We start from the raw sequence: 20769 nt of genomic DNA, 5'->3' as shown, positions 1-20769 counted from the left end.
GTGGTACTTCAAAAGTTGAATATCCTTTGATGCAGTCCGGGCCGGGGAGATGATTAATTGCGTACATTCTTTAATGCTTTATTTATATATATATATATATATATATATATATATATATATATATATATATATATATATATATATATTTAATTTGCACTGTATCAACATGCTAAATCTACATCCCTAATTATAAGAATATTTTTTACATGCATGTGTAAATGTATATCTGTAAGATGATTTGACAAGAAAAGGCATGAAATTGAACAGTTTGATTGAACAATTTATTCAATATTATTTATGGCTGAATAGCTGCATTAATACTCATTCAGAGTTAAACAATTTAATTGGGTGTTAAAAACAGAGACTAATTGGGAATATGCATGTGAATCAAGCAACTCAATGAACAGAGTAGAGTACACAAGGTGCTGAGTATTACCATGGTAGCTGAATCCCACCCGAGTCCTGCAGGTGTGTGACTCACCCAACAAGCTCAACAAAGGGAGAGAGGCCACTGCATAGAGAAGCAATCTCTTCGTCTCTTTTTTTTTCTCTCTCTATGTCACATGCTGCACTGTCAACTTACATGTGGGCTCTACACCCACGTTTGCACCCCAACACTTGCTGCAGTGATGTGAAGCTATACTCATTAATTGTGTCAAATGTTTTACGTAATTTTTTTTATAATTTTCCACATGTGAAAATTATCCTGGCCTCTTGTCACAGTGAATATTGTTCTTCAACGGAAATTGTTCTTAAACGGAACAGTGTGTAATAACTGAAGAATCTTATTCTAGCTGTTAATGGAAACTTTAGAAACTTCATAGGAAGCAGCCAGACTTTGTCCTATAGGATGTGTGCAGCAAAAATGAGTCAGGGAAAAGGTGAGAGATGGATAGAACCCATGTGTGAAGTGATCCTGAATTTGGCTTTGAGGTGAAGTCACAGAACCAGTAATGTGGTATGGTGTAATTATTAGTGTTCTGGGGAGGCAAAGGCTCAGCAGGAACAAGATGGATTCAACCTTGAGCACCCCCAACCTGACATATAATTGAGTTTGTCATGTGAGTTCATGCCGTTCAGTCAGGCATTTTCTGGATTTCAGTGCAATTTATCTGTACTCTTCAACTGTTCCAAAACACAAATACTGGAATTCTATTGTTTATTTTACACTAACATTTTTAATAAATCTCTGATCAGTTTTTTTCCACACTGTTTGAGATTGAAACACCTCTAACGTCTTATGGCTGTTCTGAGTTTAGCTGATCGTGCTCTTGGGTTCTCCTGTACCTCTTCCTCACTTGGCTTCATCACCTTCTTCTGCAGAATAACCCAATGGGCGCTCTCTCGTCCCCTCTCCTCTTCTTCATACTCTTCCTCATCTTCTTTCTCCTCTTCTTCTACTCTATTCTGGGCTTTGGCTCGCTGGCGAATGCTACGGCATGGCGGGGCAGCCAAGTCCTCTCCACGGAGGAAGCGCTTGGTCAGCCGGTCCTCCAAGGAGTGAAAGGTGAGAACACAGAGTCGCCCCTTGGGATGGAGAACAGTCTGTGCCACAGACAAACCAGTGTGCAGCTCGTTTAGCTCATCATTCACAAACATCCGTAAGGCCTGGAAGGTTTTGGTGGCCACGTGTGACGGCCGCTGCAGTCGGTCACGCCGGGCATACAGTGCACTGGCTGGAAATGCTCCTGAAATGAGAGAGGCATATTGTGAAAGGTTCGAATCTTACCATGATTATTGAGTTTATAAAAACGTCACAGCTGAGTAAAGCTAAGGAAAAGCGGTGTAAAACTGCTCAAAATGCTAGAGCCATTGTAGGCATAAAACAACATTTCCCTGCTGACGTAATGGGAACCCCGTAATGTGTACATTAGTTTTACATTAACAGACCTGTCATCATTTACTCACCCTCATGCCATTCCAACACCATCTGATCTACTTCTTTCTTGGAACACAAGAGGAAACATTTTAAAGAATGTTAACACTGCTCTGTTTTCCATACAATGAAAGTGAATAGTGACTGAGGCTAAAATGCTTTTGGTTTACCACGAAAGAAATAAAGTCTAATGCTGCGTTCACACCGGACGCGAATAGCGCATCAGGCGCGAGTGATTTCAATGTTAAGTCAATGCAAAGACGCGTTACGCGTGTAAAAAATTCCTGCGGCGCAAATGAGGTGTAGAGCGCGGCGCGGTAGACGCGAATACGCGTCGTTGAATTGAGCGTCTGGCGCGTTACACGCGAATGGTGCATTTTGTGCATTCACGCGTTTGACGCGAATTCGCGTCTGCCGCCCGAGTTGAAAATTCTGAACTTTGGCGTCAATTCGCGCCGCGTTAACCAATCAGGAGCCTAGCTGCCTGCTGTCACTCAGGAGGTAAAGTGACGTAAACTCCCGCTCGGAATCTTTCATTATTATTGTAATGTAAAGACAACCAACATTAGTGTCTGGACAGTGTTGAATAAGGAAAAAAAACACAGGACAGGTTAATTACTTTTGGAGGCTGGCTCCATTTATCATCAAAACAAAAATAAATAAATAATTTAACCTGATATACTACCATGGAAAACCTGACATTTTTAAAAAGTCTCAACTTAATAAATGTGCATGTTGTGGACCTGACATCCTGGAACTGGGTGCCTTTTTAAAAGATGGCTGATGTTAATTCGCGTCGCAAACTTGACGCGCGAATGAGGCGTATTCGCGTCTACCGCGCCGCGCTCTACGCCTCATTCGCGCCGCAGGAATTTTTTACGCGCGTAACGCGTCTTTGCATTGACTTAACATTGAAATCACTCGCGCCTGACGTGATATTCGCGTCCGGTGTGAACGCAGCATTACAGGTTTGGAAAAACAATATTAGGATACATGATGACATCATTTTCATTTTTAGGCAAACTATACCTTTAATATAAAAAAAAATGTGTCAGTGTCCCTGTGAAAAAAATGTCAGAGTGTCAGCTAAGAATGTAATTTTTGCATTCAATCATTGCAAACAATAAAAGGCCCCTTTTCTTATTCTGAAAAAGAATTTTGAAAATTTGTTTTGATTACTAAAATAGATATTGTACAGGTAGATTGGCAGCTGAACTGTAGTCAGTTGCGTTGTTGTATACAGTATTTTTACACCTTTAGGGTAATAAAGGTGATATAGCCCTATACACTGATTAGCCACAACATTAAAACCACTTCCAGGTGAAGTGAATAACATTTATTATCTTGTTACAATGGCACCTGTCAAGGGGTGGGATATATTAGGCAGCAACTGAACGGTCAGTTCTTGAATTTCTTGTGTTGGAAGCAGGAAAAATGGGCAAGTGTAAGGAGCTGAGCGACAAGGGCCAAATTGTAATATCTAGGCAACTGGGTCAGAGCATCTCCAAAACGGCAGGTCTTTTGGGGTGTTCCCAGTATGCAGTGGTTAGTATCTACCAAAAGTGGCCCAAGGAAGGACAACCAGTGAACCGGCGACAGTGTCATGGGTGTCCAAGGCTCACAGATGCACGTGGGGAGCGAAGGCTTGCCTGTCTGTTCCGACAGAAGGGCTGTAATGCTACATTGTTCCACAGCAGCTTCCAGTCGGCATTTATCCCTCTCTGAGGCTTGATTAGCCTGATTAGGGGCCGGGTGTGCAGCTACCCTCCATGGTAAAGTTATTCCCTGAAGGCAGTGGCCTCTTTCTGCAGGATAATGCGCCCTGCCACACTGCAAAAAATGTTCAGGAATGGTTTGAGGAACAGGACAAAGAGCTCAAGGCAGTGCCGTTGTCAAGACCACCTAAACTGAGACCAAGTCAAGAACAAGACCAGAGAGTAATGAGACAGAGACAAGACTAAGGCTTTGAAGGGTTGAGACCAATTCAAGACCAAGACCAGACGAGTGCGAGTCCCACACTGCATGACACACTTATGATAAAATGTGGAACATGCAAACCATAGGCATTCCTTTTGATCTGAAAGATCCACATTCCCATATGGAGTGGTGGTGGCGGAGTGGCTAAAGCACAGGGCTGTTAATCAGAAGGTCGCTGGTTCTAACCCCACGGCCACCACCATTGTGTCCTTGAGCAAGGCACTTAACTCCAGGTTGTTCCGGGGGGATTGTCCCTGTAATAAGTGCACTGTAAGTCGCTTTGGATAAAAGCGTCTGCCAAATGCATAAATGTAAATGTGAACCTATTTTATTTCCACTTTGGGAAAAGTACAAATCAATCCCTGAACAACAACAAAGGACAATGTGAAGATGCTAGAGAAAACAGGTAGACAAGTATCTATATCCACAGTAAAACGAGTCCTATATCGACATAACCTAAAAGGTTGCTCAGCAAGGAAGAAGCCACTGCTCCAAAACTGCCATAAAAAAGTCAGACTACAGTTTGCAAGTGCACATGGGGAAAAGATCTTAATTTTTGGAGAAAAATCCTCTGGTCTAATGATCATTGTTATAAAAAGTGTGAGGCTTGCAAGTCGAAGAACACCATCCCAATCGTGAAGCATGGTTGTGGCTGCATCATGTTGTGGGGGTGCTTCGCTGCAGCAGGGACTGGTGCACTTCAAAAAATAGATGGCATCACGGGGACGGAAATTTATGTGGATATTAAAGCAACATCTTAAGACATCAGCCAGGAAGTTAAAGTTTGGTCGCAAATGGGTCTTCCAAATAGACAATGAACCCAAGCATACCTCCAAAGTGGTAAAATGGCTTAAGAACAACAAAGTCAAGGTATTGGAGTGGCCATCACAAAGCCCTGACCTCAATCTGATAAAAACATTTCTGAAAAAGCGTGAGCGAGCAAGGAGGACTACAAACCTGACTCAGTTACACCAGTTCTGTCTGGAGGAATGGGCCAAAATTCCAGCAACTTATTGTGAGAAGCTTGTGGAAGGCTACCCAAAATGTTTGACCAAAGGTTAACAATTTAAATGCAATGCTACCAAATACTAACTGATTGTATGTAAACTTCTGACCCACTGGGAATGTGATGAAATAAATAAAAGCTGAAATAAATAATTCTTTCTACTATTATTCTGACATTTCACATTCTTAAAAAAAATAGTGATCCTAACTGACCTAAGATATATATATATATATAGATAGATAGATAGATAAGATCGATAGATAGATCGATAGATAGATAGATAGATAGATATGTGTGTGTGTATCAGTGTACCATGAGAAATGTCTTGATAAAACAATCAAAAAGAATTGCAGAGGTGAATTTTATATGTGAATTTTCCTTTGTTTTCTATTAGCAAACAAATACAAACAATCACTAAGAAGCTAAAATCAACTTAATCTTTATTCAACACTCCTTTTCCAAGTTTTACCATTCACCTAAACTAATAAAATTTTTGTGCAAGCATCACATCAGGTTTTCTGGATGACTCTTCCCCTAGAAACCATCATTAAGTACAGAATATATCAAACAATTATTCAATACTTAAGTCTTCACTTTTCTCTGTCTTCAACAATATAATACGTTTTTTTTTAACCAACAAAAAGCCTTGTATAAATGTGTGCAATTTGCTAACCACATAGCTAAATCTAGAAAATAGAACAAACAATGCCAAACATACGCAAAGCAGCCTATTTAAAATGAAAATATTTCATATAGGTCGAGGAGCATTACTCGGTCTACACTCTCAGCTGTCACATCTCTAGCTCTGTCTCGTCATTATCACATGCAAAAACGTAACTTGGGAACAACAATTTGTCACAACATGCCCTGTCCCCTATCTCTCATAAAGTTAACACTGCATTAGCTACATCCCTCAATATATGTTAACTAAATTAGGTAGCTTGGGCCCCTAGCTAGATGGCAAATAGCAGGCAAGCAACTGAAACTAGTGCCCTAAAAACAGTAAATATGTAGGTAGCTAATATGTATAGCTAATACTCACTAAATTTATTTGGGTGAGGGGTGAAGATTAGTTTAGGTACAAATCAGATGTGGGATATTCCACTTGATATAAGGCTGTGGCTCAGGTGGTAGAATGGATCGGCTGCCAACCGCAGGGTTGGTGGTTCGATTCCTGGCCCACACGACTCCACATGCCGAAATGTCCTTGGGCACCACAAGTTGCTCCCAATGGCAGGCTTGCGCCTTGCATGGCAGCTCTGCCGTCATTGGTGTATGAGTGTGAGTGTGAACGAGTGTGTGAATGGGTGATTGGGACACAGTCTAAAGCGCTTTGCAACCCCAAATGTTAAAAAAAGTGCTATATAAGTGCAGACCATTTACCATTTAAAGGCATTCCAATGCCAGATGCACGTAAGATTACGTTGAAGGAAACAAAACTGCAATGCTCCCGTTGGCTTAGTAGGTGTTTGACTGTCACCAGATATGTCTTCTAGCAACCCAATTTATAAACAATCAGAGTTTAATATTTCCACAAGACTACAATTTGTAATTACGACTTCAAGTAGCATTCCATTGCACTTTTCCCAGTGGTAAGTTGGAAAATCCAAATTTCCGAGTTGAATGTAATGCAGGCAGATTGCTAACAATAGCTAGTTAGCATCACTTACACTTAGCTTAGCTTACCTTTCTTTATGCTTCCTTCCTAAGTGTCGACAGAAGTTTGACGTGGTCCCAGACATCTCGGTAAGCACTGCATTACAGAATTTACATAATGCTGTGTGTTTTCCTTTGGACTAATTTTTGCAGATGGACCTTTGGACCTTTTTTCTGCCACGGCACACTTTTACGATTAAAAAATCCCATGGCACACCACTATCCCACATAAACACTGTCGATAGTTTTTCTTTACAAGACCTTGTCCGTGTTTTCTGTCTATCTTAGTAGCAACAGCACAGCAAATACATTTTTTATTAATTTATTTAATGTATTTTCTGGAAATAAAGTCGCACCTGACTATAAGTCACACCGGGTCAAAATTGCGCTGTTGATAGAGAAAAAATAAATAAGTCACACTGATAGAGATTGGATCCTGTAGGCATTAGGACCCAGGAGCAGCCACCCAGCCTCCATTCACTGGTTCAGATGTCAAACACGCTCCATGAAGATTACAGTACCTCAGAATCTTGTTTTCTTGAATGGTGTTTTTGGACTTGTTTAAAACAGAAGAATTTGCTTTTAGTAATCATATGTAACAGTTTCTCGTATTCTTTTTATGTTTCATTAGAGAAAAGAGACAATTAAGCCACATCTGTTCATAACATCTGTAACTATGTTGTGCACAAATAAACGGCTTTTAGTCTTTGAGTAAAACAATACACCTGTTGTATTCTATTCATTCATTCGGTTCACTGACTGAATGTTTTTACTACAAGTGTGATGATGAAGCAAAAATTTTTGGGCATGTGAGGAGATGCGCTTGACAGCGGACTAGCGTTTATTAGAACAATAATGTTATGATGGACAAAATATTTAAACTACTGGCATAAAATACTTTGTAATGGAAAATACACTGTATTGGCAATTTAAAACTCTTCTACAGTCTCTATGCCTTCACTAAAATACCAGAAATAAAATTGTATTTATTTATTTTGAGGAATTGTATCATTTTCCATGGCACACCTGACAATCTTTTACGGCACACTAGTGGGCACACTAGTTTGTAAACACTGGTTTAAGTAAAATTTGGCAGCCACAGTTTCTTCTCCTGTCTCCCGCATTTACTTTCTTGGAGTGCGTGTGAAGGGGGCGGGGAGGGGAGACACCCACAGTAACAAAATTACAAATTAGAAATGAGTCGTTATTTCTTGCATTTGAAGCATGAAGTTTTACATCCAATCACAGTAATAATGTTAACAAATATATCAGACAATGCAATGGCAATTTAGTGATATCCCTGCAGTCGTGGTCTTGACCGATCTTGAAATAAAACACAGAGTCCTCTTTGTCTGAGACAGAGACAAGACAGAGTAAAAATGCGGTCGATTCTGAGACTTTCAAAAAGTGATCTCGAGACCAAGACCGAACTTGAGTACTACAACTCTGGTTCAAGGTGTTGACTTGTTAGTCACATAGTTAGAACACAAATTGCATATTCTGTTCATGCTATCCACAAGCAGTCTAGCGAAATGTCACTTAGATTCGGTGACCTTGTTCAAGGAATGTTAAGGGTTCAAAACTACTGACATTCTATCAACAAATCCGATCCATGGAGGCCCCACCTCGCAAATGACAGGACTTAAGTATCTGCTGCTAACGTCTTGGTGCCAGATAACATAGACACATTCAGAGGTCTTGTGGAGTCCATGCCTCAATGGGTCAGAGCTGTTTTGGCATGGCCCACAAGGGGGACCTACATGATATTAGGCAGGTGGTTTTAATGTTGTGGCTGATCGGTGTACATTACACTATTTATCTGAAAAGACACATCAAAAACATCAAAGAGACATCTAAATCTGAAAAGAGACAAAATATACAGGCTGTTCTATAAAGCTCCCAAAGCTCATAGGTCCATGTTTTATATTGTGCTGAGATGAATTGGGTCAGTATGAAAAAGGGGAGGTGATGTTTTTCCCTGAACATGGAGAGCTTAAAATTGCATATTCTGTTCATGCTATCCACAAGCAGTCTAACCAAATGTCACTTAGATTTGATGACCTTGTTCATGGAATGTTAAGGGTTCAAAACAACTGACATTCTATCAACAGCATCTGTGGCATGCTGTCGATTACTGAAGAAAACTGTTTAGACTTCCCTCAGTTGGCAAAAAGAAGAAAAACTCTGTTTATATTAATGCACTTACAATGTAAGTCTAAGAGGCAAGGCATTCTTGAGGGTTCTGGTGAAAACTGTAGTTTATTTAATCCAATTGGAAAAAAAACAATTCAATGATTTTATTCACACAGGACTTCACACAATGTTTTTGGGTTTTAATTCACTTAGTTACACCTGTGGTGTTCCTGATTTAAAGTGACCGGCCACTAGAAATAAAAGGATTAGACTACAAAATACAGAAATATTAAGTGTTCAGGAGCATTCCAATCCTTTAAAGGAACACATATGTGGATGTGTTTATGCAAACACAAAGTCCTAAGACATGCAACACAAACGTGCCTTTTTTGCATCATCTTTCCATGTACACTCTTTGAGGAATATTTCAAGATCTACTTATCATATTATGTTCTGTTTGGGGTCATTTGAATCTCTTTGATAGTCTTCTGTAAGTTATGTCATTTTCTATGTTATATGTATATTTCAGGAAGTAATAAGGGAAAAAGGGACAAAAAGACACTCCTTATTATATTTATGTATGTCAGTGGGAATTTCATACACTAAAACTCGTTGCAGTTTTTACCAACTCTGAAAAATGTCAAATTATGAGAATAAAATAGTTCTAATTTGTCAGCGAATTAAAAAGCATTTTTTTTTAAGAATTGGTAGGATATATGCATTGTAAAGCTATATGCATTGCAAAGAAAATATTCTAAGCTTAAAAGTAACACCTGTTTTGTTTAAATCAAGCAAGTGGTAAAAAATAAGTACAAAATGGCTAACAATTAGGATTTAGTGTAGTGATTCTTTCTTATGGTCATAAGAAGCCCTGAAGGGTAAGGTAAAAAAGTGGCTAACGGTTAGCATGAAGAATTGATGTTGTGACTCATTAGCCATTTAGGGAGAAGATGCTTTGATACTGTGCTGTGCGCTAAACTGTCTGGAAAAAGATGCTACAACTACTACTGGTAGGGTTGCCACCTTCCATGTTGAAAAATAAGTGACACATCAAAGAGAGTGGGAAACCGTGCAGTGATTTAATCAAAATCAATCAGAAGGCTAGATAAAAAATGATTGAAAAGCTGAATTGAAGTTGAACAGCCCTAGTTTATTAAATGATGGTTACACCCGCGGAGTGGTGGTAGTGTAGTGGTCTAAACCACAGTACTGGTAAAATGGTAATCAGAAGGTTGTTGGTTCGATCCCCACAGCCACCACCATTGTGTCCTTGAGCAAGGCACTTAACTCCAGGTTGCTCTGGGGGGATTGTCCCTGTAAGAAGGGCTCTGTAAGTCGCTTTGGATAAAAGCATCTGACAAATGCATAAATGTAAATGTAAATGTTACACAAATATGTGCCCCATACTGATTGAATAAGGGCATTTAATCATTCAGTATGGGACGATCCTGTATTGTAAGTGGTGGCAAATGTGTATGGGACACCTCAAACCTATGAAGGGACCATTAATCCAATTAAATTATTTTTAGATTTACCTATTTATAGCTGTGTTTACATCGCAAAGAATGCAGCAACCCTGAAGAGATGCTATTTAGATCATAACATAAAAATAAACAGTAGCTACCCTACATCCACATCACACCCTGACATCCACATTTTAATAATATAATTTATGTCAAACTTATGTATGCATGGTTGCCCTCTGTGCATTCTTTATCCCAATTTCAGCAGAACATGCACTGGGAGCCCACATTTCCACTGGTCCAAATGAAGCTGTTACATTCCTGTAGAAAGGACTATTGCAGATTATTTGTAATATTGCTACCAAATCAGGCCCAAAATAAAACTGGACGTATGCTCTCAAATATACGCTGCTCTTATATGAAATCTTGCTGTTCTCACTCAGGGTGTGTGTGTGTGTACGTTTAAAAGGTGCTGTCTCTTTTCATTCGCACAAATATTCCGCCTCTGCAGATGTGGTGTATTGAGGGAGGAACAATACTGACGTTTGAGGAATAAATCCACCATTTGTCCCATACCTTTTTTGGGAACTGCTGCATAACACATGGTTAATATCATATTGTAAGAATGATATTCAAATGCTCGCTGATGATATAAGGGAGGTGAGCAAAAAAGAACATCTGAGACTTGATATGAGCTATGAGACTGCACTTAGCTATGAGCTGCACTTAGCTGCACAAGTTTATCTAGGATGCATAAAGGATTTTCTTGAACTCATGTGGCAGCACATACATAGAAAATCTGAAAATATGTGGATCATATGATGTGAGTTTATCACAAATATAGGCTAAAAAACAGCTAAATAATCACATTGTCATATGCAAAATACGGTTTCATATTATTAACAGAAATATTGATAGCCATTAATCATGCACTAGTGTATGACACATTGCAGAATGAGTCTGTCAGATTGGATTAAAGGTTATTGATCATCACTGGTGAACTGCTCCAATGCCTAAAATATGATGAATTTTGATAATATTACACAATACCTGATAAAACTTCAAATAAGTGGCCAAAATGTACTGCAGATGAAGAATTATATTTTTTTGACGTTCAGCATAGGCTATCGTACTCATTCTTTGCTTAGCTATTGTATAGGCTTAAACAACATCATTGTATGTATATCAATCTGCAAAATAATAATAATAATGATATAAATATAATAATGTAAATTATTATACATTATAATGTATAATAATTTACCATCTGGGGGGTTGCCAGATGGTAGGCTTACTGTTTAAGAGCTTTGAAACCCCCTGATTTATTATATATGAAGTTACAATGCTAAAACAAAATGTACTTAAAGGGAGAGTTCATTATAAAAATGAAAATTAGCTCATCATTTACTCACCCTCATGTTGTTTCAAACCCCTATGGCTTTTTTTCTTTTGTGAAACACAAAAGGAGATATTAGGCAGAATGTTAGTCTCAGTCACAATTCACATTCATTGTAAAAAAGATATATTTTCCATGTTTAAAATCCAAATCATAACTGTATATTAAAGCCAGCATCTCACTAGTTGGTTCAAAAAAATTTGATTTTGACCGAGGATGTCACACCTACCGACTGCTGGGCTGAGGTCTCCCTCTCTTCGGAATGATCTTTGTCACACACATTAAGGCTGGGATAGTATGTAAGAGGGGTGACAGATATACTGAGTCCCTCTGACTTTCTCTCTGATTCCCTGTCACGTGAAAATCGGCGAAATAACAACAGGAGTACTGTGTAAATATATAAAAAATGGTAATAGACTGATTAATGATCAGATAAATAGAGTAACTTTACCTTGTGAATGTGTGTGATCGAGTATTTATCCCCTTGGGGTTGCCATAGTAGGCGTATGCTTACACGCAACTTCATGAGAAAAAGGATGATTTACGGTCAGTAACGTAACTAGTTTCTTTTTTATTTCTATTATTGCTAATAATTTATAGACTGTAATTAATTAATACAATGTAATTTCTTTGTTTCATAGGTTTAGAGTTAAAAAGAATCTACACTGACTTCTCCACTAAGCACATGAGTGATTAAAAGATACTGAATTTGTAATCCATATATAATTTTGGAATGTTTCAATTATTTACTTGGGTTATGAATAAACATTTCGTCCAGTCACCAAATAAATAAATAAATAAATAAACAAAATCACACCTTATATCACTTTTTCTTTTTCAGATTGTGAAGGGCACACATACGTATATTGTCCACGTACACTGAAACACTGACTCTGAACTTAATTGTGTGTTTCTACCTGCACAGTGGGGCTGCCACTCAAATACACCAACATACACAGTGATGGATGGTGAAGATATCAGAGTGGACTTTGCAGCTTTTTAGTGAAATTTTGCGTATTTTGCTTTTTTGTATATCCATGAGACTTTGCTCTTCCGTGAAGTATTTGTTGTCAGTATGGAAGAAAAAAGCTCTCTCTATAAAAGATATAAGTTTCTATCCCAGCCTTAATGTGTGGAGCAATGTAGAGGTCTGCTAATTAATTTACATATTTATTGTCTCTTTAATATATGTATTTGTAGATGTATTTATAAATGTGAGTGTTTTATGCATTTAGAATAATTTAATCACAGTCATTTATTAATGTAGTTGTGACAGGGCGGAGGGCGGGGCCGAGTCATGATGCTACACACCTGGCCCCAAATCAGGCCAATCAAGCCTCAAAGAGGAATAAAGGTCAACTGGAGACAGCAGTGGGACAGAGAGAGAGAGAGAGATATATTGGGGCAGCTGCCCGACACCTTTGTGTGTTTGTCTTTTTGTTTAAGTTCCTTATTAAAATATGATTTATATTGTCAAGCCGGTTCTCGCCTCCTCCTTTCCATTAATACCTTTACACTGGTGCCGAAACCTGGGATGGAGAAGGGATAAGCCGTAGTAGAGTCCTCGCCACTACCATCCACCCCAACGGAGCAGCTGCGGCCATCCGCCAACCACTAAGGGAGAAGGGGCTCCTAACCGACTGCCTGAAGGAGTCAGGGCCGCTGCCAGGGGCAGAGGAGTCCCCTACCATTCGCTGAAACGTGGTGGGGTATGAGACCGCCGTGAGCTGGATGGGGCTCCTTGCCGACCACTGCCATTGGTGGAGGAGACCCCTTCTGTTTACCAAGAACGCGGCGGGGTGTTCCGTCCGCCAGGGGCCGCAAGACTGCCTCCGATCCGTCCATGGAGGTGCGGCTGTCGTGTGTTGGAGGAGTGGACGAGGACCAGGCTAGGGCGTATCGGAGAACTGGCGAGTAAGTGCTTTTTTTTTCCTCTCTCACTCCCCCACTGCTGCTCCGTGTTGGCCTTTCCCTCTCTTTTTTAAAATGTTTTTGTTAATTTGGCACGATCGCCGTTACGGCGTGTAGGTGCCACATTTGTTTTTATTTCCCTCCCCTTGTCCCGGCCTGAGTGAACAAGGGAGGAATGTGACAGGGCAGAGGGCAGGCCGGGGCCATACAAATCTTTTTATGAAAACAAATGGCATTTAAATACACTTTAAGAAAGATATGTGTATATTTTTACATTATATAAACTATATAATAACTATAACTATATAAACTATAAACTGGAGCTGTAAAACCTGGAAACTGACATTTATTTTTTTGACGTTTTTATTTAGTGTACAAAGATAGAAATACTCTTTCAAAACAAGAGCATCTAATAAATGCTGTAACTAGCTATTTCACTGTGTAGGCAAAAATATGGTGCTCTTAAGATTTTCTTAGTTTTTTACTGCCTCACAAAGTACTTGGTATCCAGTTACATCTGCTCACCCAACCATCCCTCAAATTTGGGACTAAAGGACAATGAGCAAAAAAGTATATGTTTAAAAAGTTGGTACACAAATAGAATGGTTTCTAGGAATAGTTCATGAAATAAATTAACCGATAATGCTAGTGCTGTAGAATGAGACATGTCATGACTACTGCATGAGTGGAGGAGATGGAGAGATATACAGCTCAAGAAAAAGAGAGGTGTTGCATCTCTCAAGTCCTGCACTTCTGGGCCTGGAGGAGTGAGACACTGGCCAATCAATAAGACCACATGCCTCTGCCCAACCTCTTGCCCCCTCTCTTATTTTAAAATCAAGGAGAGAGCAGTAGAAAAAAAAAAGAATGAGAAATGGAGAAAGAGAAAAAATAAAATAAATCAAAACAGAATAAACAGATGGATAAGACAGACAGGCAGTGTTTTTGTAAAATGCCATCCATCTAATGTCACTGCCCCCATATTCTTGACAGTCTAGATCCGGAACTGCTGATGGGTGTGAAACAGCATCTTAGTGATTACCTCTAAATTTAAAATGAACTCATGTTTACACAGAAGCCTAATGGGCTGTTAATTGTAAAAGGGCAGTACTTTCATTTAGACAAATAATACTAATAAAAAACAGTCAGACCCCCTTTTTTCTGGGTTTTTTCTGTCAACCTTAAAGACAAAAACATTTTAACACATTTCCCAATAAAATGGGATCACAATAATAATAATTATTATTATATTCCCCCACTCAAAAATTTAATATGTTATATTGCAGATGTTCCTGATACAACTGTACATCTATTGTACAAATTTATATGTATATAAAAACATTACCTATAAGAGAGTAGAACCAATTTAGTGCAAATGTTGCTTTGTTAAATGGTAATGTAATTGGTTGTCAGTCTTTTATGAGAGGGTAATGATTAGAGGGCAACACCCAGCTGCTCATGAATCTGATAATTGGCAGTATGTCTTTATTTGGATCAAACTGATTACAGCATGACACCTTCCTGTAATGAAGGCAGAGATCTCTCTTGAATGAGCCTCTGCACAAACCCATTTCAGTTTGAATAGAGGGCTAATTCTTTGTCTGACCATGAATTGAATTACGGGGTTCCCTTTTTAATTCCTCTCTACTAATCACAATCTTGTGTTGCTTGAACTAGGATGAACTAGGGGCAGCACTATCATATTGAAATTCAAGGCTGTGTAATTCCAAATTTAATTAAAATTAAATAAATACAAATTAAAATCATTAAGATGAAAGAATCTAGAGCATTTAGATCATTATTTTGTTTTTCAGATAAATAACTGTGTTTTGTTTTTCCAATAGCACCAAGAACTTAATGGTAAGCAATATTTACAACAGATAAGGATCCTTTACCCTTTAACCGCAGACAAACTAAATGTTCTGTATATAAAAGCTGAGAAGGAATCGAAGGCTACATATAACAAAATCAACAGATATGTTGAGAACCTTCTTCAGGGTTTAGACCTCTGTAAAAACTACTCAAATATTACATTGATTATATCTCTCCAGGTGTAACAAATTCACACCAATGCACTGAATACCTTCCCCTTAGTTCTGTTAGCCATGTTTTAGCACAAGAGTTATTCAGAGCACATGAACTGCTGTCCTTTGTAGGCAAGATTCAGTTAAAATCCATGATATGTCAGACCTTTGTGATCAAACTCTCCTAAAGTTGAAGCATGCCTCACATTTGACTCATCCACTTCTTCATCTTTTAGAAAGTAACAGAGAAACAACACAATTCGTGAAGTCATAAGGCAGACAAGGATCCCCATGGGAGCTGGGAAAGGGCCAAGTCACACTTAACATTTAAATGTTAGGTTGGACACCCAAGCACTTGATTGATTTTACGTGATGCATGTTTGAAAATGACGTGAGTTGGAATTAAGCGGTTTATTCTTTATTTGTTCCTCATTTGTCACGGAACACTGTTACGGTTGAAGGGTGAATATGTTCTGAGAAAAGACTCAATCCTGCATGTGCCATGACAGCACACTAATGACTCATCTCTGGCAAATGTATCTCACGGACACTTACATATTTCTCTTTGTTCACCTCTGGGAAAGAAATGCGCAATAAGAGAAAGTGAGAGAGAAAGAGCTCAAATTAAAGCCTTCGATCTTCCTGTTTACCCTGAAGAGTTAACAAAAATTTGCACAACATTTCCCAATCTATGCTGATCATATCAGATTGCCAGTAAGAAAGGAGATAAAGGGGCTCTAAATTATTCTACAGTGCCAATTTATGTTGTTTTCTTTGAAAGCTCAGGAAGGAACATTACGAGTACCTTGTTCAAGGGTGAGGTAGGAGCTGTTTTGTACAGGGGTTTCAATGAGTAATGGTTCATTATTATCTAGTAAATCCTACTTTATAAAAGCAACAAGCCGCATAGGGACACAGAATATCATGAATGCTATTTTAGGCTGAAAGGGAGGTGATGCTATTGGCTGGTAGGGATACTGCAATATGTCGATTGCATTGTTTTCATTTTTTGTTCACATAAATGACTTTTACAAGTAGTAGGAACATTTAATTAATCTCACATTAGTTATGAATCTGAGCTACACACACTAAGTTTGCAGTTTCAAACCTGTGTTGTGGTGACCCCTGATCTACAGTGTTTACAGGATTTAATGTGAGAGCTTGTGGTGTTGACTCCTGTCAGGCCAAGGGGTGGCTGGTTGTTTCCTTGTGAACTGCTGTATGATTTTTGGTTGATGTGAAATCTGGTTTGGTAGTGAACAACCGTTATGAAACAACAATACATTTAAATAAAAACATATTTGTGGCAAACAGTAAATGCTTTACCTACAGCAATTGTTAGCTCAATCCCAGAAATGTGTTGCCACAAGGAGTTATGGAATTGAATGAGAATACAAAGTTACTCAAAGAGAACAACTACTTGCTAGTATATACTAATTAAATAGCTAGATGCTGAGCTTCACCATGAAGAGTTACCTTCACTTGGCTCCCTAAAGCCAGATGTACACTGTGATTTTTTGTGTCCTTTTTAATTGTTGATTGTCAGATTGTATAATATAAAAACAGTGAGATCTTGGATAAAAGCTAAAGCAAAATGTTATATCAGATTGTGTGATTTGCACTGTACCTGGGTCTCGACTGACAGCACTGACCAGGTTTTTTAAGTCACCAGACTGCATTGGTTCTGACATCCTCAAAACTAAATTTAAATGGTACCTCAGAAACCCGAGCAACCCCTTTCCCCTTGTTGATAAAATTTGCAAGTCAGAATGAGTCAGTTGTGGCATGGCAAAAAAAAAAAAAATAAATCACGGACTGCTCATTCTTCAAAATGGTCAGGTTTCTATATAATTTTTATAGTATGACCCTCATGTCATTTTAATCCCAAATTACTGTCTTTTGTCAAGACAAATGGTAGGGACTGACAGCGGAAGTAACCATTCACTTTCATTTTATAGATGCAAATAAACAGATGCAATGAAAATGAATGGTGACTGAGGATGTATGTTCCTGACATTCTGCCTAGCATCTCCCTTTGTGTTCCACAGAAGAAAGAAATTGTGTGTTACATTAACCAAGATTAATATATTCTGTATAAAATAATTCATGTTATTGTATGTTAAATGCTAAAAAATTACAATTTATGTTCCCTTTCATTTGTCTCAGATGGCAAAATTGTTGCAAAAATTGCACTGTGTGCTCCCAACTATGGATGAAAAAAAACAAATTGCATTCTAAATGCAAAGGAGAAATTCTAACACTCTGCCTAACATTACTGTAGGTTCATCAATGTATATATGCTGGTTATGTAGTAATGTTGATGGTTAGATCATTATTTGGTTCTAAAAATTTGGAAAAGCTGGCCGGTATTGAACCACGTCTCAAGTTTACCCGGTAAGTGGTTCTAGCATGTGGAGCGCGGTGGAAAGTGTGTGTGGCTGTAAACTAAAGCCTATTGGCTATTTTTTTAAATGGGATGATTTGTTTGACATGGCCCGCCCCCACTTCCTGTTTCAGAAGGAAATACGTCAAAACAGCAAATCGAACAGCGCTTGTCAAGGCACTTTAGGGTGACTTTAAAGTGGTATTATGGAGACATAACTCCAGCAAATAGAAGCACAGACTCTAAGGACAGTCTTAATTCAAAAACTGTGATGTGGGCCTGAGAAAACTCGGAAGGAGAAACCGAAAGATCAATTTTCATCAGCGCTCCAACAAGTCTGCTCTACAACCAGTGATCAATAACTGGCTGATTAGTGTCTCTTACAGTGATATTAAAGCATGACCAGCAGCTTCAGTAACTGTTTAACCATGCAGTCAAAATCTGTGAGCATTTCCAAATGAATCTGAAGGTTTTATGTTAAAGCTTAATGGGCTGAAGTTGTACAGAGAGGCTGGTGTAGCTGGATACGGTCCATAAGGGGGTGAGTTACTGGTATCAAGCCAGTTTTGTGCTGAAGCTCATTATGATTCAAACCAGTCTGATATGTAGAAAGTTGATCTGTGCATTGGGACCAAGGGACACTGTCCTTGGGGAATCCGGTTAATCTCCTGTCACGCCAGCTGGGTTCATACTGATGAGAATATTAGAATGGTGTGACCTCGACTATTCTCTAACGTGTTTCATTAAACAGTACCAGCAAAGAGCCATGGTTTGGGATTCCCTGTATTATCACCCCAACCGGAGAAGGTTTTCAAGGTGAGGCTGAAAGAAAAGACCTAAATGACACTAAACATAGCTGATATCATTATAAGGAGAATTGTGACCGGTGGTCATTAGGAAAACAGTAAGACAGAACATAATGATCACCACAACCAACAGTGAAGATCCATCTCCACAAATTTTTTTTTATAAAATATAGATGAAGGTGCTGAGAGACTGGTTCGCCGTCAAAAGCAAAGGCAGAAATGTACTGTGGGGTTTTAGGTACTCAAATAAGGAAACAAAGTGCTCATAAGAGAGAACTCCCCTGATACCCATTGTTATAGTGTCTAAACCCCTCCCATTCCCACATCATTACCACCACCAATAAATACATATCAAAATACACACATATCCTCCCTCCATCAATTGTTTCCCTAGGCAACGGTAATGCCGGCAGCCCACTGGTGACCCCCAGGGACCCTCTGGAGTCAGAACCTTCCAGATTGATTGGAATAAACATTGTTGTTGACTCGCTCTACTCTTCAAAGAAGATCAAACAACTGCCCTTAGTCACACCTGTTCTCCCGGCATGACGCACATGCTTGACTCGTGCTACCGTCATCTTCTGAACCAGCTCTCTGTTTCTCCAACCCTCCCTCTCTTCATCTCAATGCCAGCATTGGGCGATGGAAACAGCAACAGCTAAAATAATGCAGCCGATAAATATAATATCAAAAACCATCGAGCTGCCGCAATGTGGTGTGTGACCTGCATGTTTGGAGAAGTGTGTTGGCGGGGGTACGGTGAAGGGCACAAAAAGGGAGGGAGCTGTATATGGCAGGGAGTGTGAGAAGCAAATCAAAGGATACATGGAGGGGGGAGTCTGGTGGAGGACAGGATGGGTGTGCGAGTCTTAATTCGAATTAAGGGAAGGGGATAAAAACACACAAAACCCCACCAGCAGATTTTTTGCTTGTTCTCTCTTTCTCTCGTTTTCTCGTGTCTCTTTTCTTTGCTTCTTTTTTTATTAATAAGAGCCTTGTCAAACGCAAGGGATATGTTGCTGATGGATACTCAGACAGCTGAGTGGGGGAAGGAGGACGGCAGAGATTTCAGATTAGAAACAGCATCTTTTCTTCCCTTCTCTATATCCAGGACAAATAGGTCCCGTAGGGAGTCTTTGCATTAATATCTCTCTCTCTCTCACTCTCTCTCTCTCTTTCTCGCCCACTGGTGAGCGAGACGGTGTAGGGAATTAATGAGGGAGGGTACCTGCTACAATGGTGGCCAGCTGTATGGTCCGGCTGATGGGGTATACACTTCGTGCCTGTACGATGGCCGCAGCAATTTTCTTGGCGTGCCGCTCCTCCCCATACGCAGCCAGCACAGACGCAAGCGCCTGTTGATCTAAGGCGTTGACCACGTCAGCCGCGCAGGGCATGTCGGGGTACCTACGCACAAAGAGAAGACCAATTAAGCAGCTTGACGTCACAAGTTCCTGGCTGACAGAAGCCGAGACTGACAGCTCTAAGACACCAGTGAACACCCCTCCCACCGTTCCCACTCTGGGAGATGAGGGCATGAGATCTATAAAAAGAGCGAGTGTGTGTACATGAGAGAGAACAGGAGGGAGAAACAGTAAGTGACAAATATAAAAATATCAAGTCCTAAACTGAAATATGCACTTGTTTTTTCATTCTTTTGGAAAAAAATTATTATGTATGTACGCTCATAGTAGAACGAAGACATAGGGATAAACAAAGTTACGCACCTACAATATAGAGTAAAATCCCTGTCTGCTTGAAGGTGGGAATACAGTACTGTGAAAAAGTTTTAGGCACTTATGAAAAATGTTGCATAGTGTGGATGTCTTCAAAACTAATGAAACAGATAGTTTTCATTTATCACTAAATGTCACACAAAGTCCAGTAAGACATAAAAAAGTCTCTGATGATCCTCCGAGCCTTTTTCAGATAGGGTGTTCCTAGCTTCTTGGAGAATTCACCACAGTTCTTCTATCTATTTAGGCTGTCTCAATTGCTTCTGTCTCTATATGTTATCTCAGACAGACACGATTTTAAGTGGGGGGGCTTTGTGGGGGCCATGACATCTGTTGCAGGGCTCCCTGTTCTTCTTTTCTAATCTTTTCTATTTGCAAAAGTAATGTTTGGGAATCTAACAT

General features: G+C 39.3%; 1 protein-coding gene across 1 annotated transcript in view; it reads right to left on the bottom strand.

Annotated features, from left to right (window-relative positions):
• Positions 1-302: 302 nt before the first annotated feature.
• mettl15 (methyltransferase like 15) overlaps positions 303-20769 on the bottom strand; it is a 114634-nt gene continuing 94167 nt past the window's right edge. Inside the window, exons 5-6 of the mRNA XM_052153864.1 lie at positions 19860-20038; positions 303-1688 (exon numbers count right to left, since the gene is read on the bottom strand). Of these exons, the coding sequence (XP_052009824.1) occupies positions 1231-1688; positions 19860-20038 (637 nt within the window). The 3' untranslated portion in view covers positions 303-1230. The remainder of the gene's footprint in view (positions 1689-19859; positions 20039-20769) is intronic.

The sequence above is a fragment of the Xyrauchen texanus genome, chromosome 2 (genome assembly GCF_025860055.1).
Source record: "Xyrauchen texanus isolate HMW12.3.18 chromosome 2, RBS_HiC_50CHRs, whole genome shotgun sequence".
In the NCBI taxonomy this organism is placed as follows: Eukaryota; Metazoa; Chordata; class Actinopteri; order Cypriniformes; family Catostomidae; genus Xyrauchen; species Xyrauchen texanus.
This window is presented reverse-complemented; position numbering and strand designations above follow the sequence as displayed.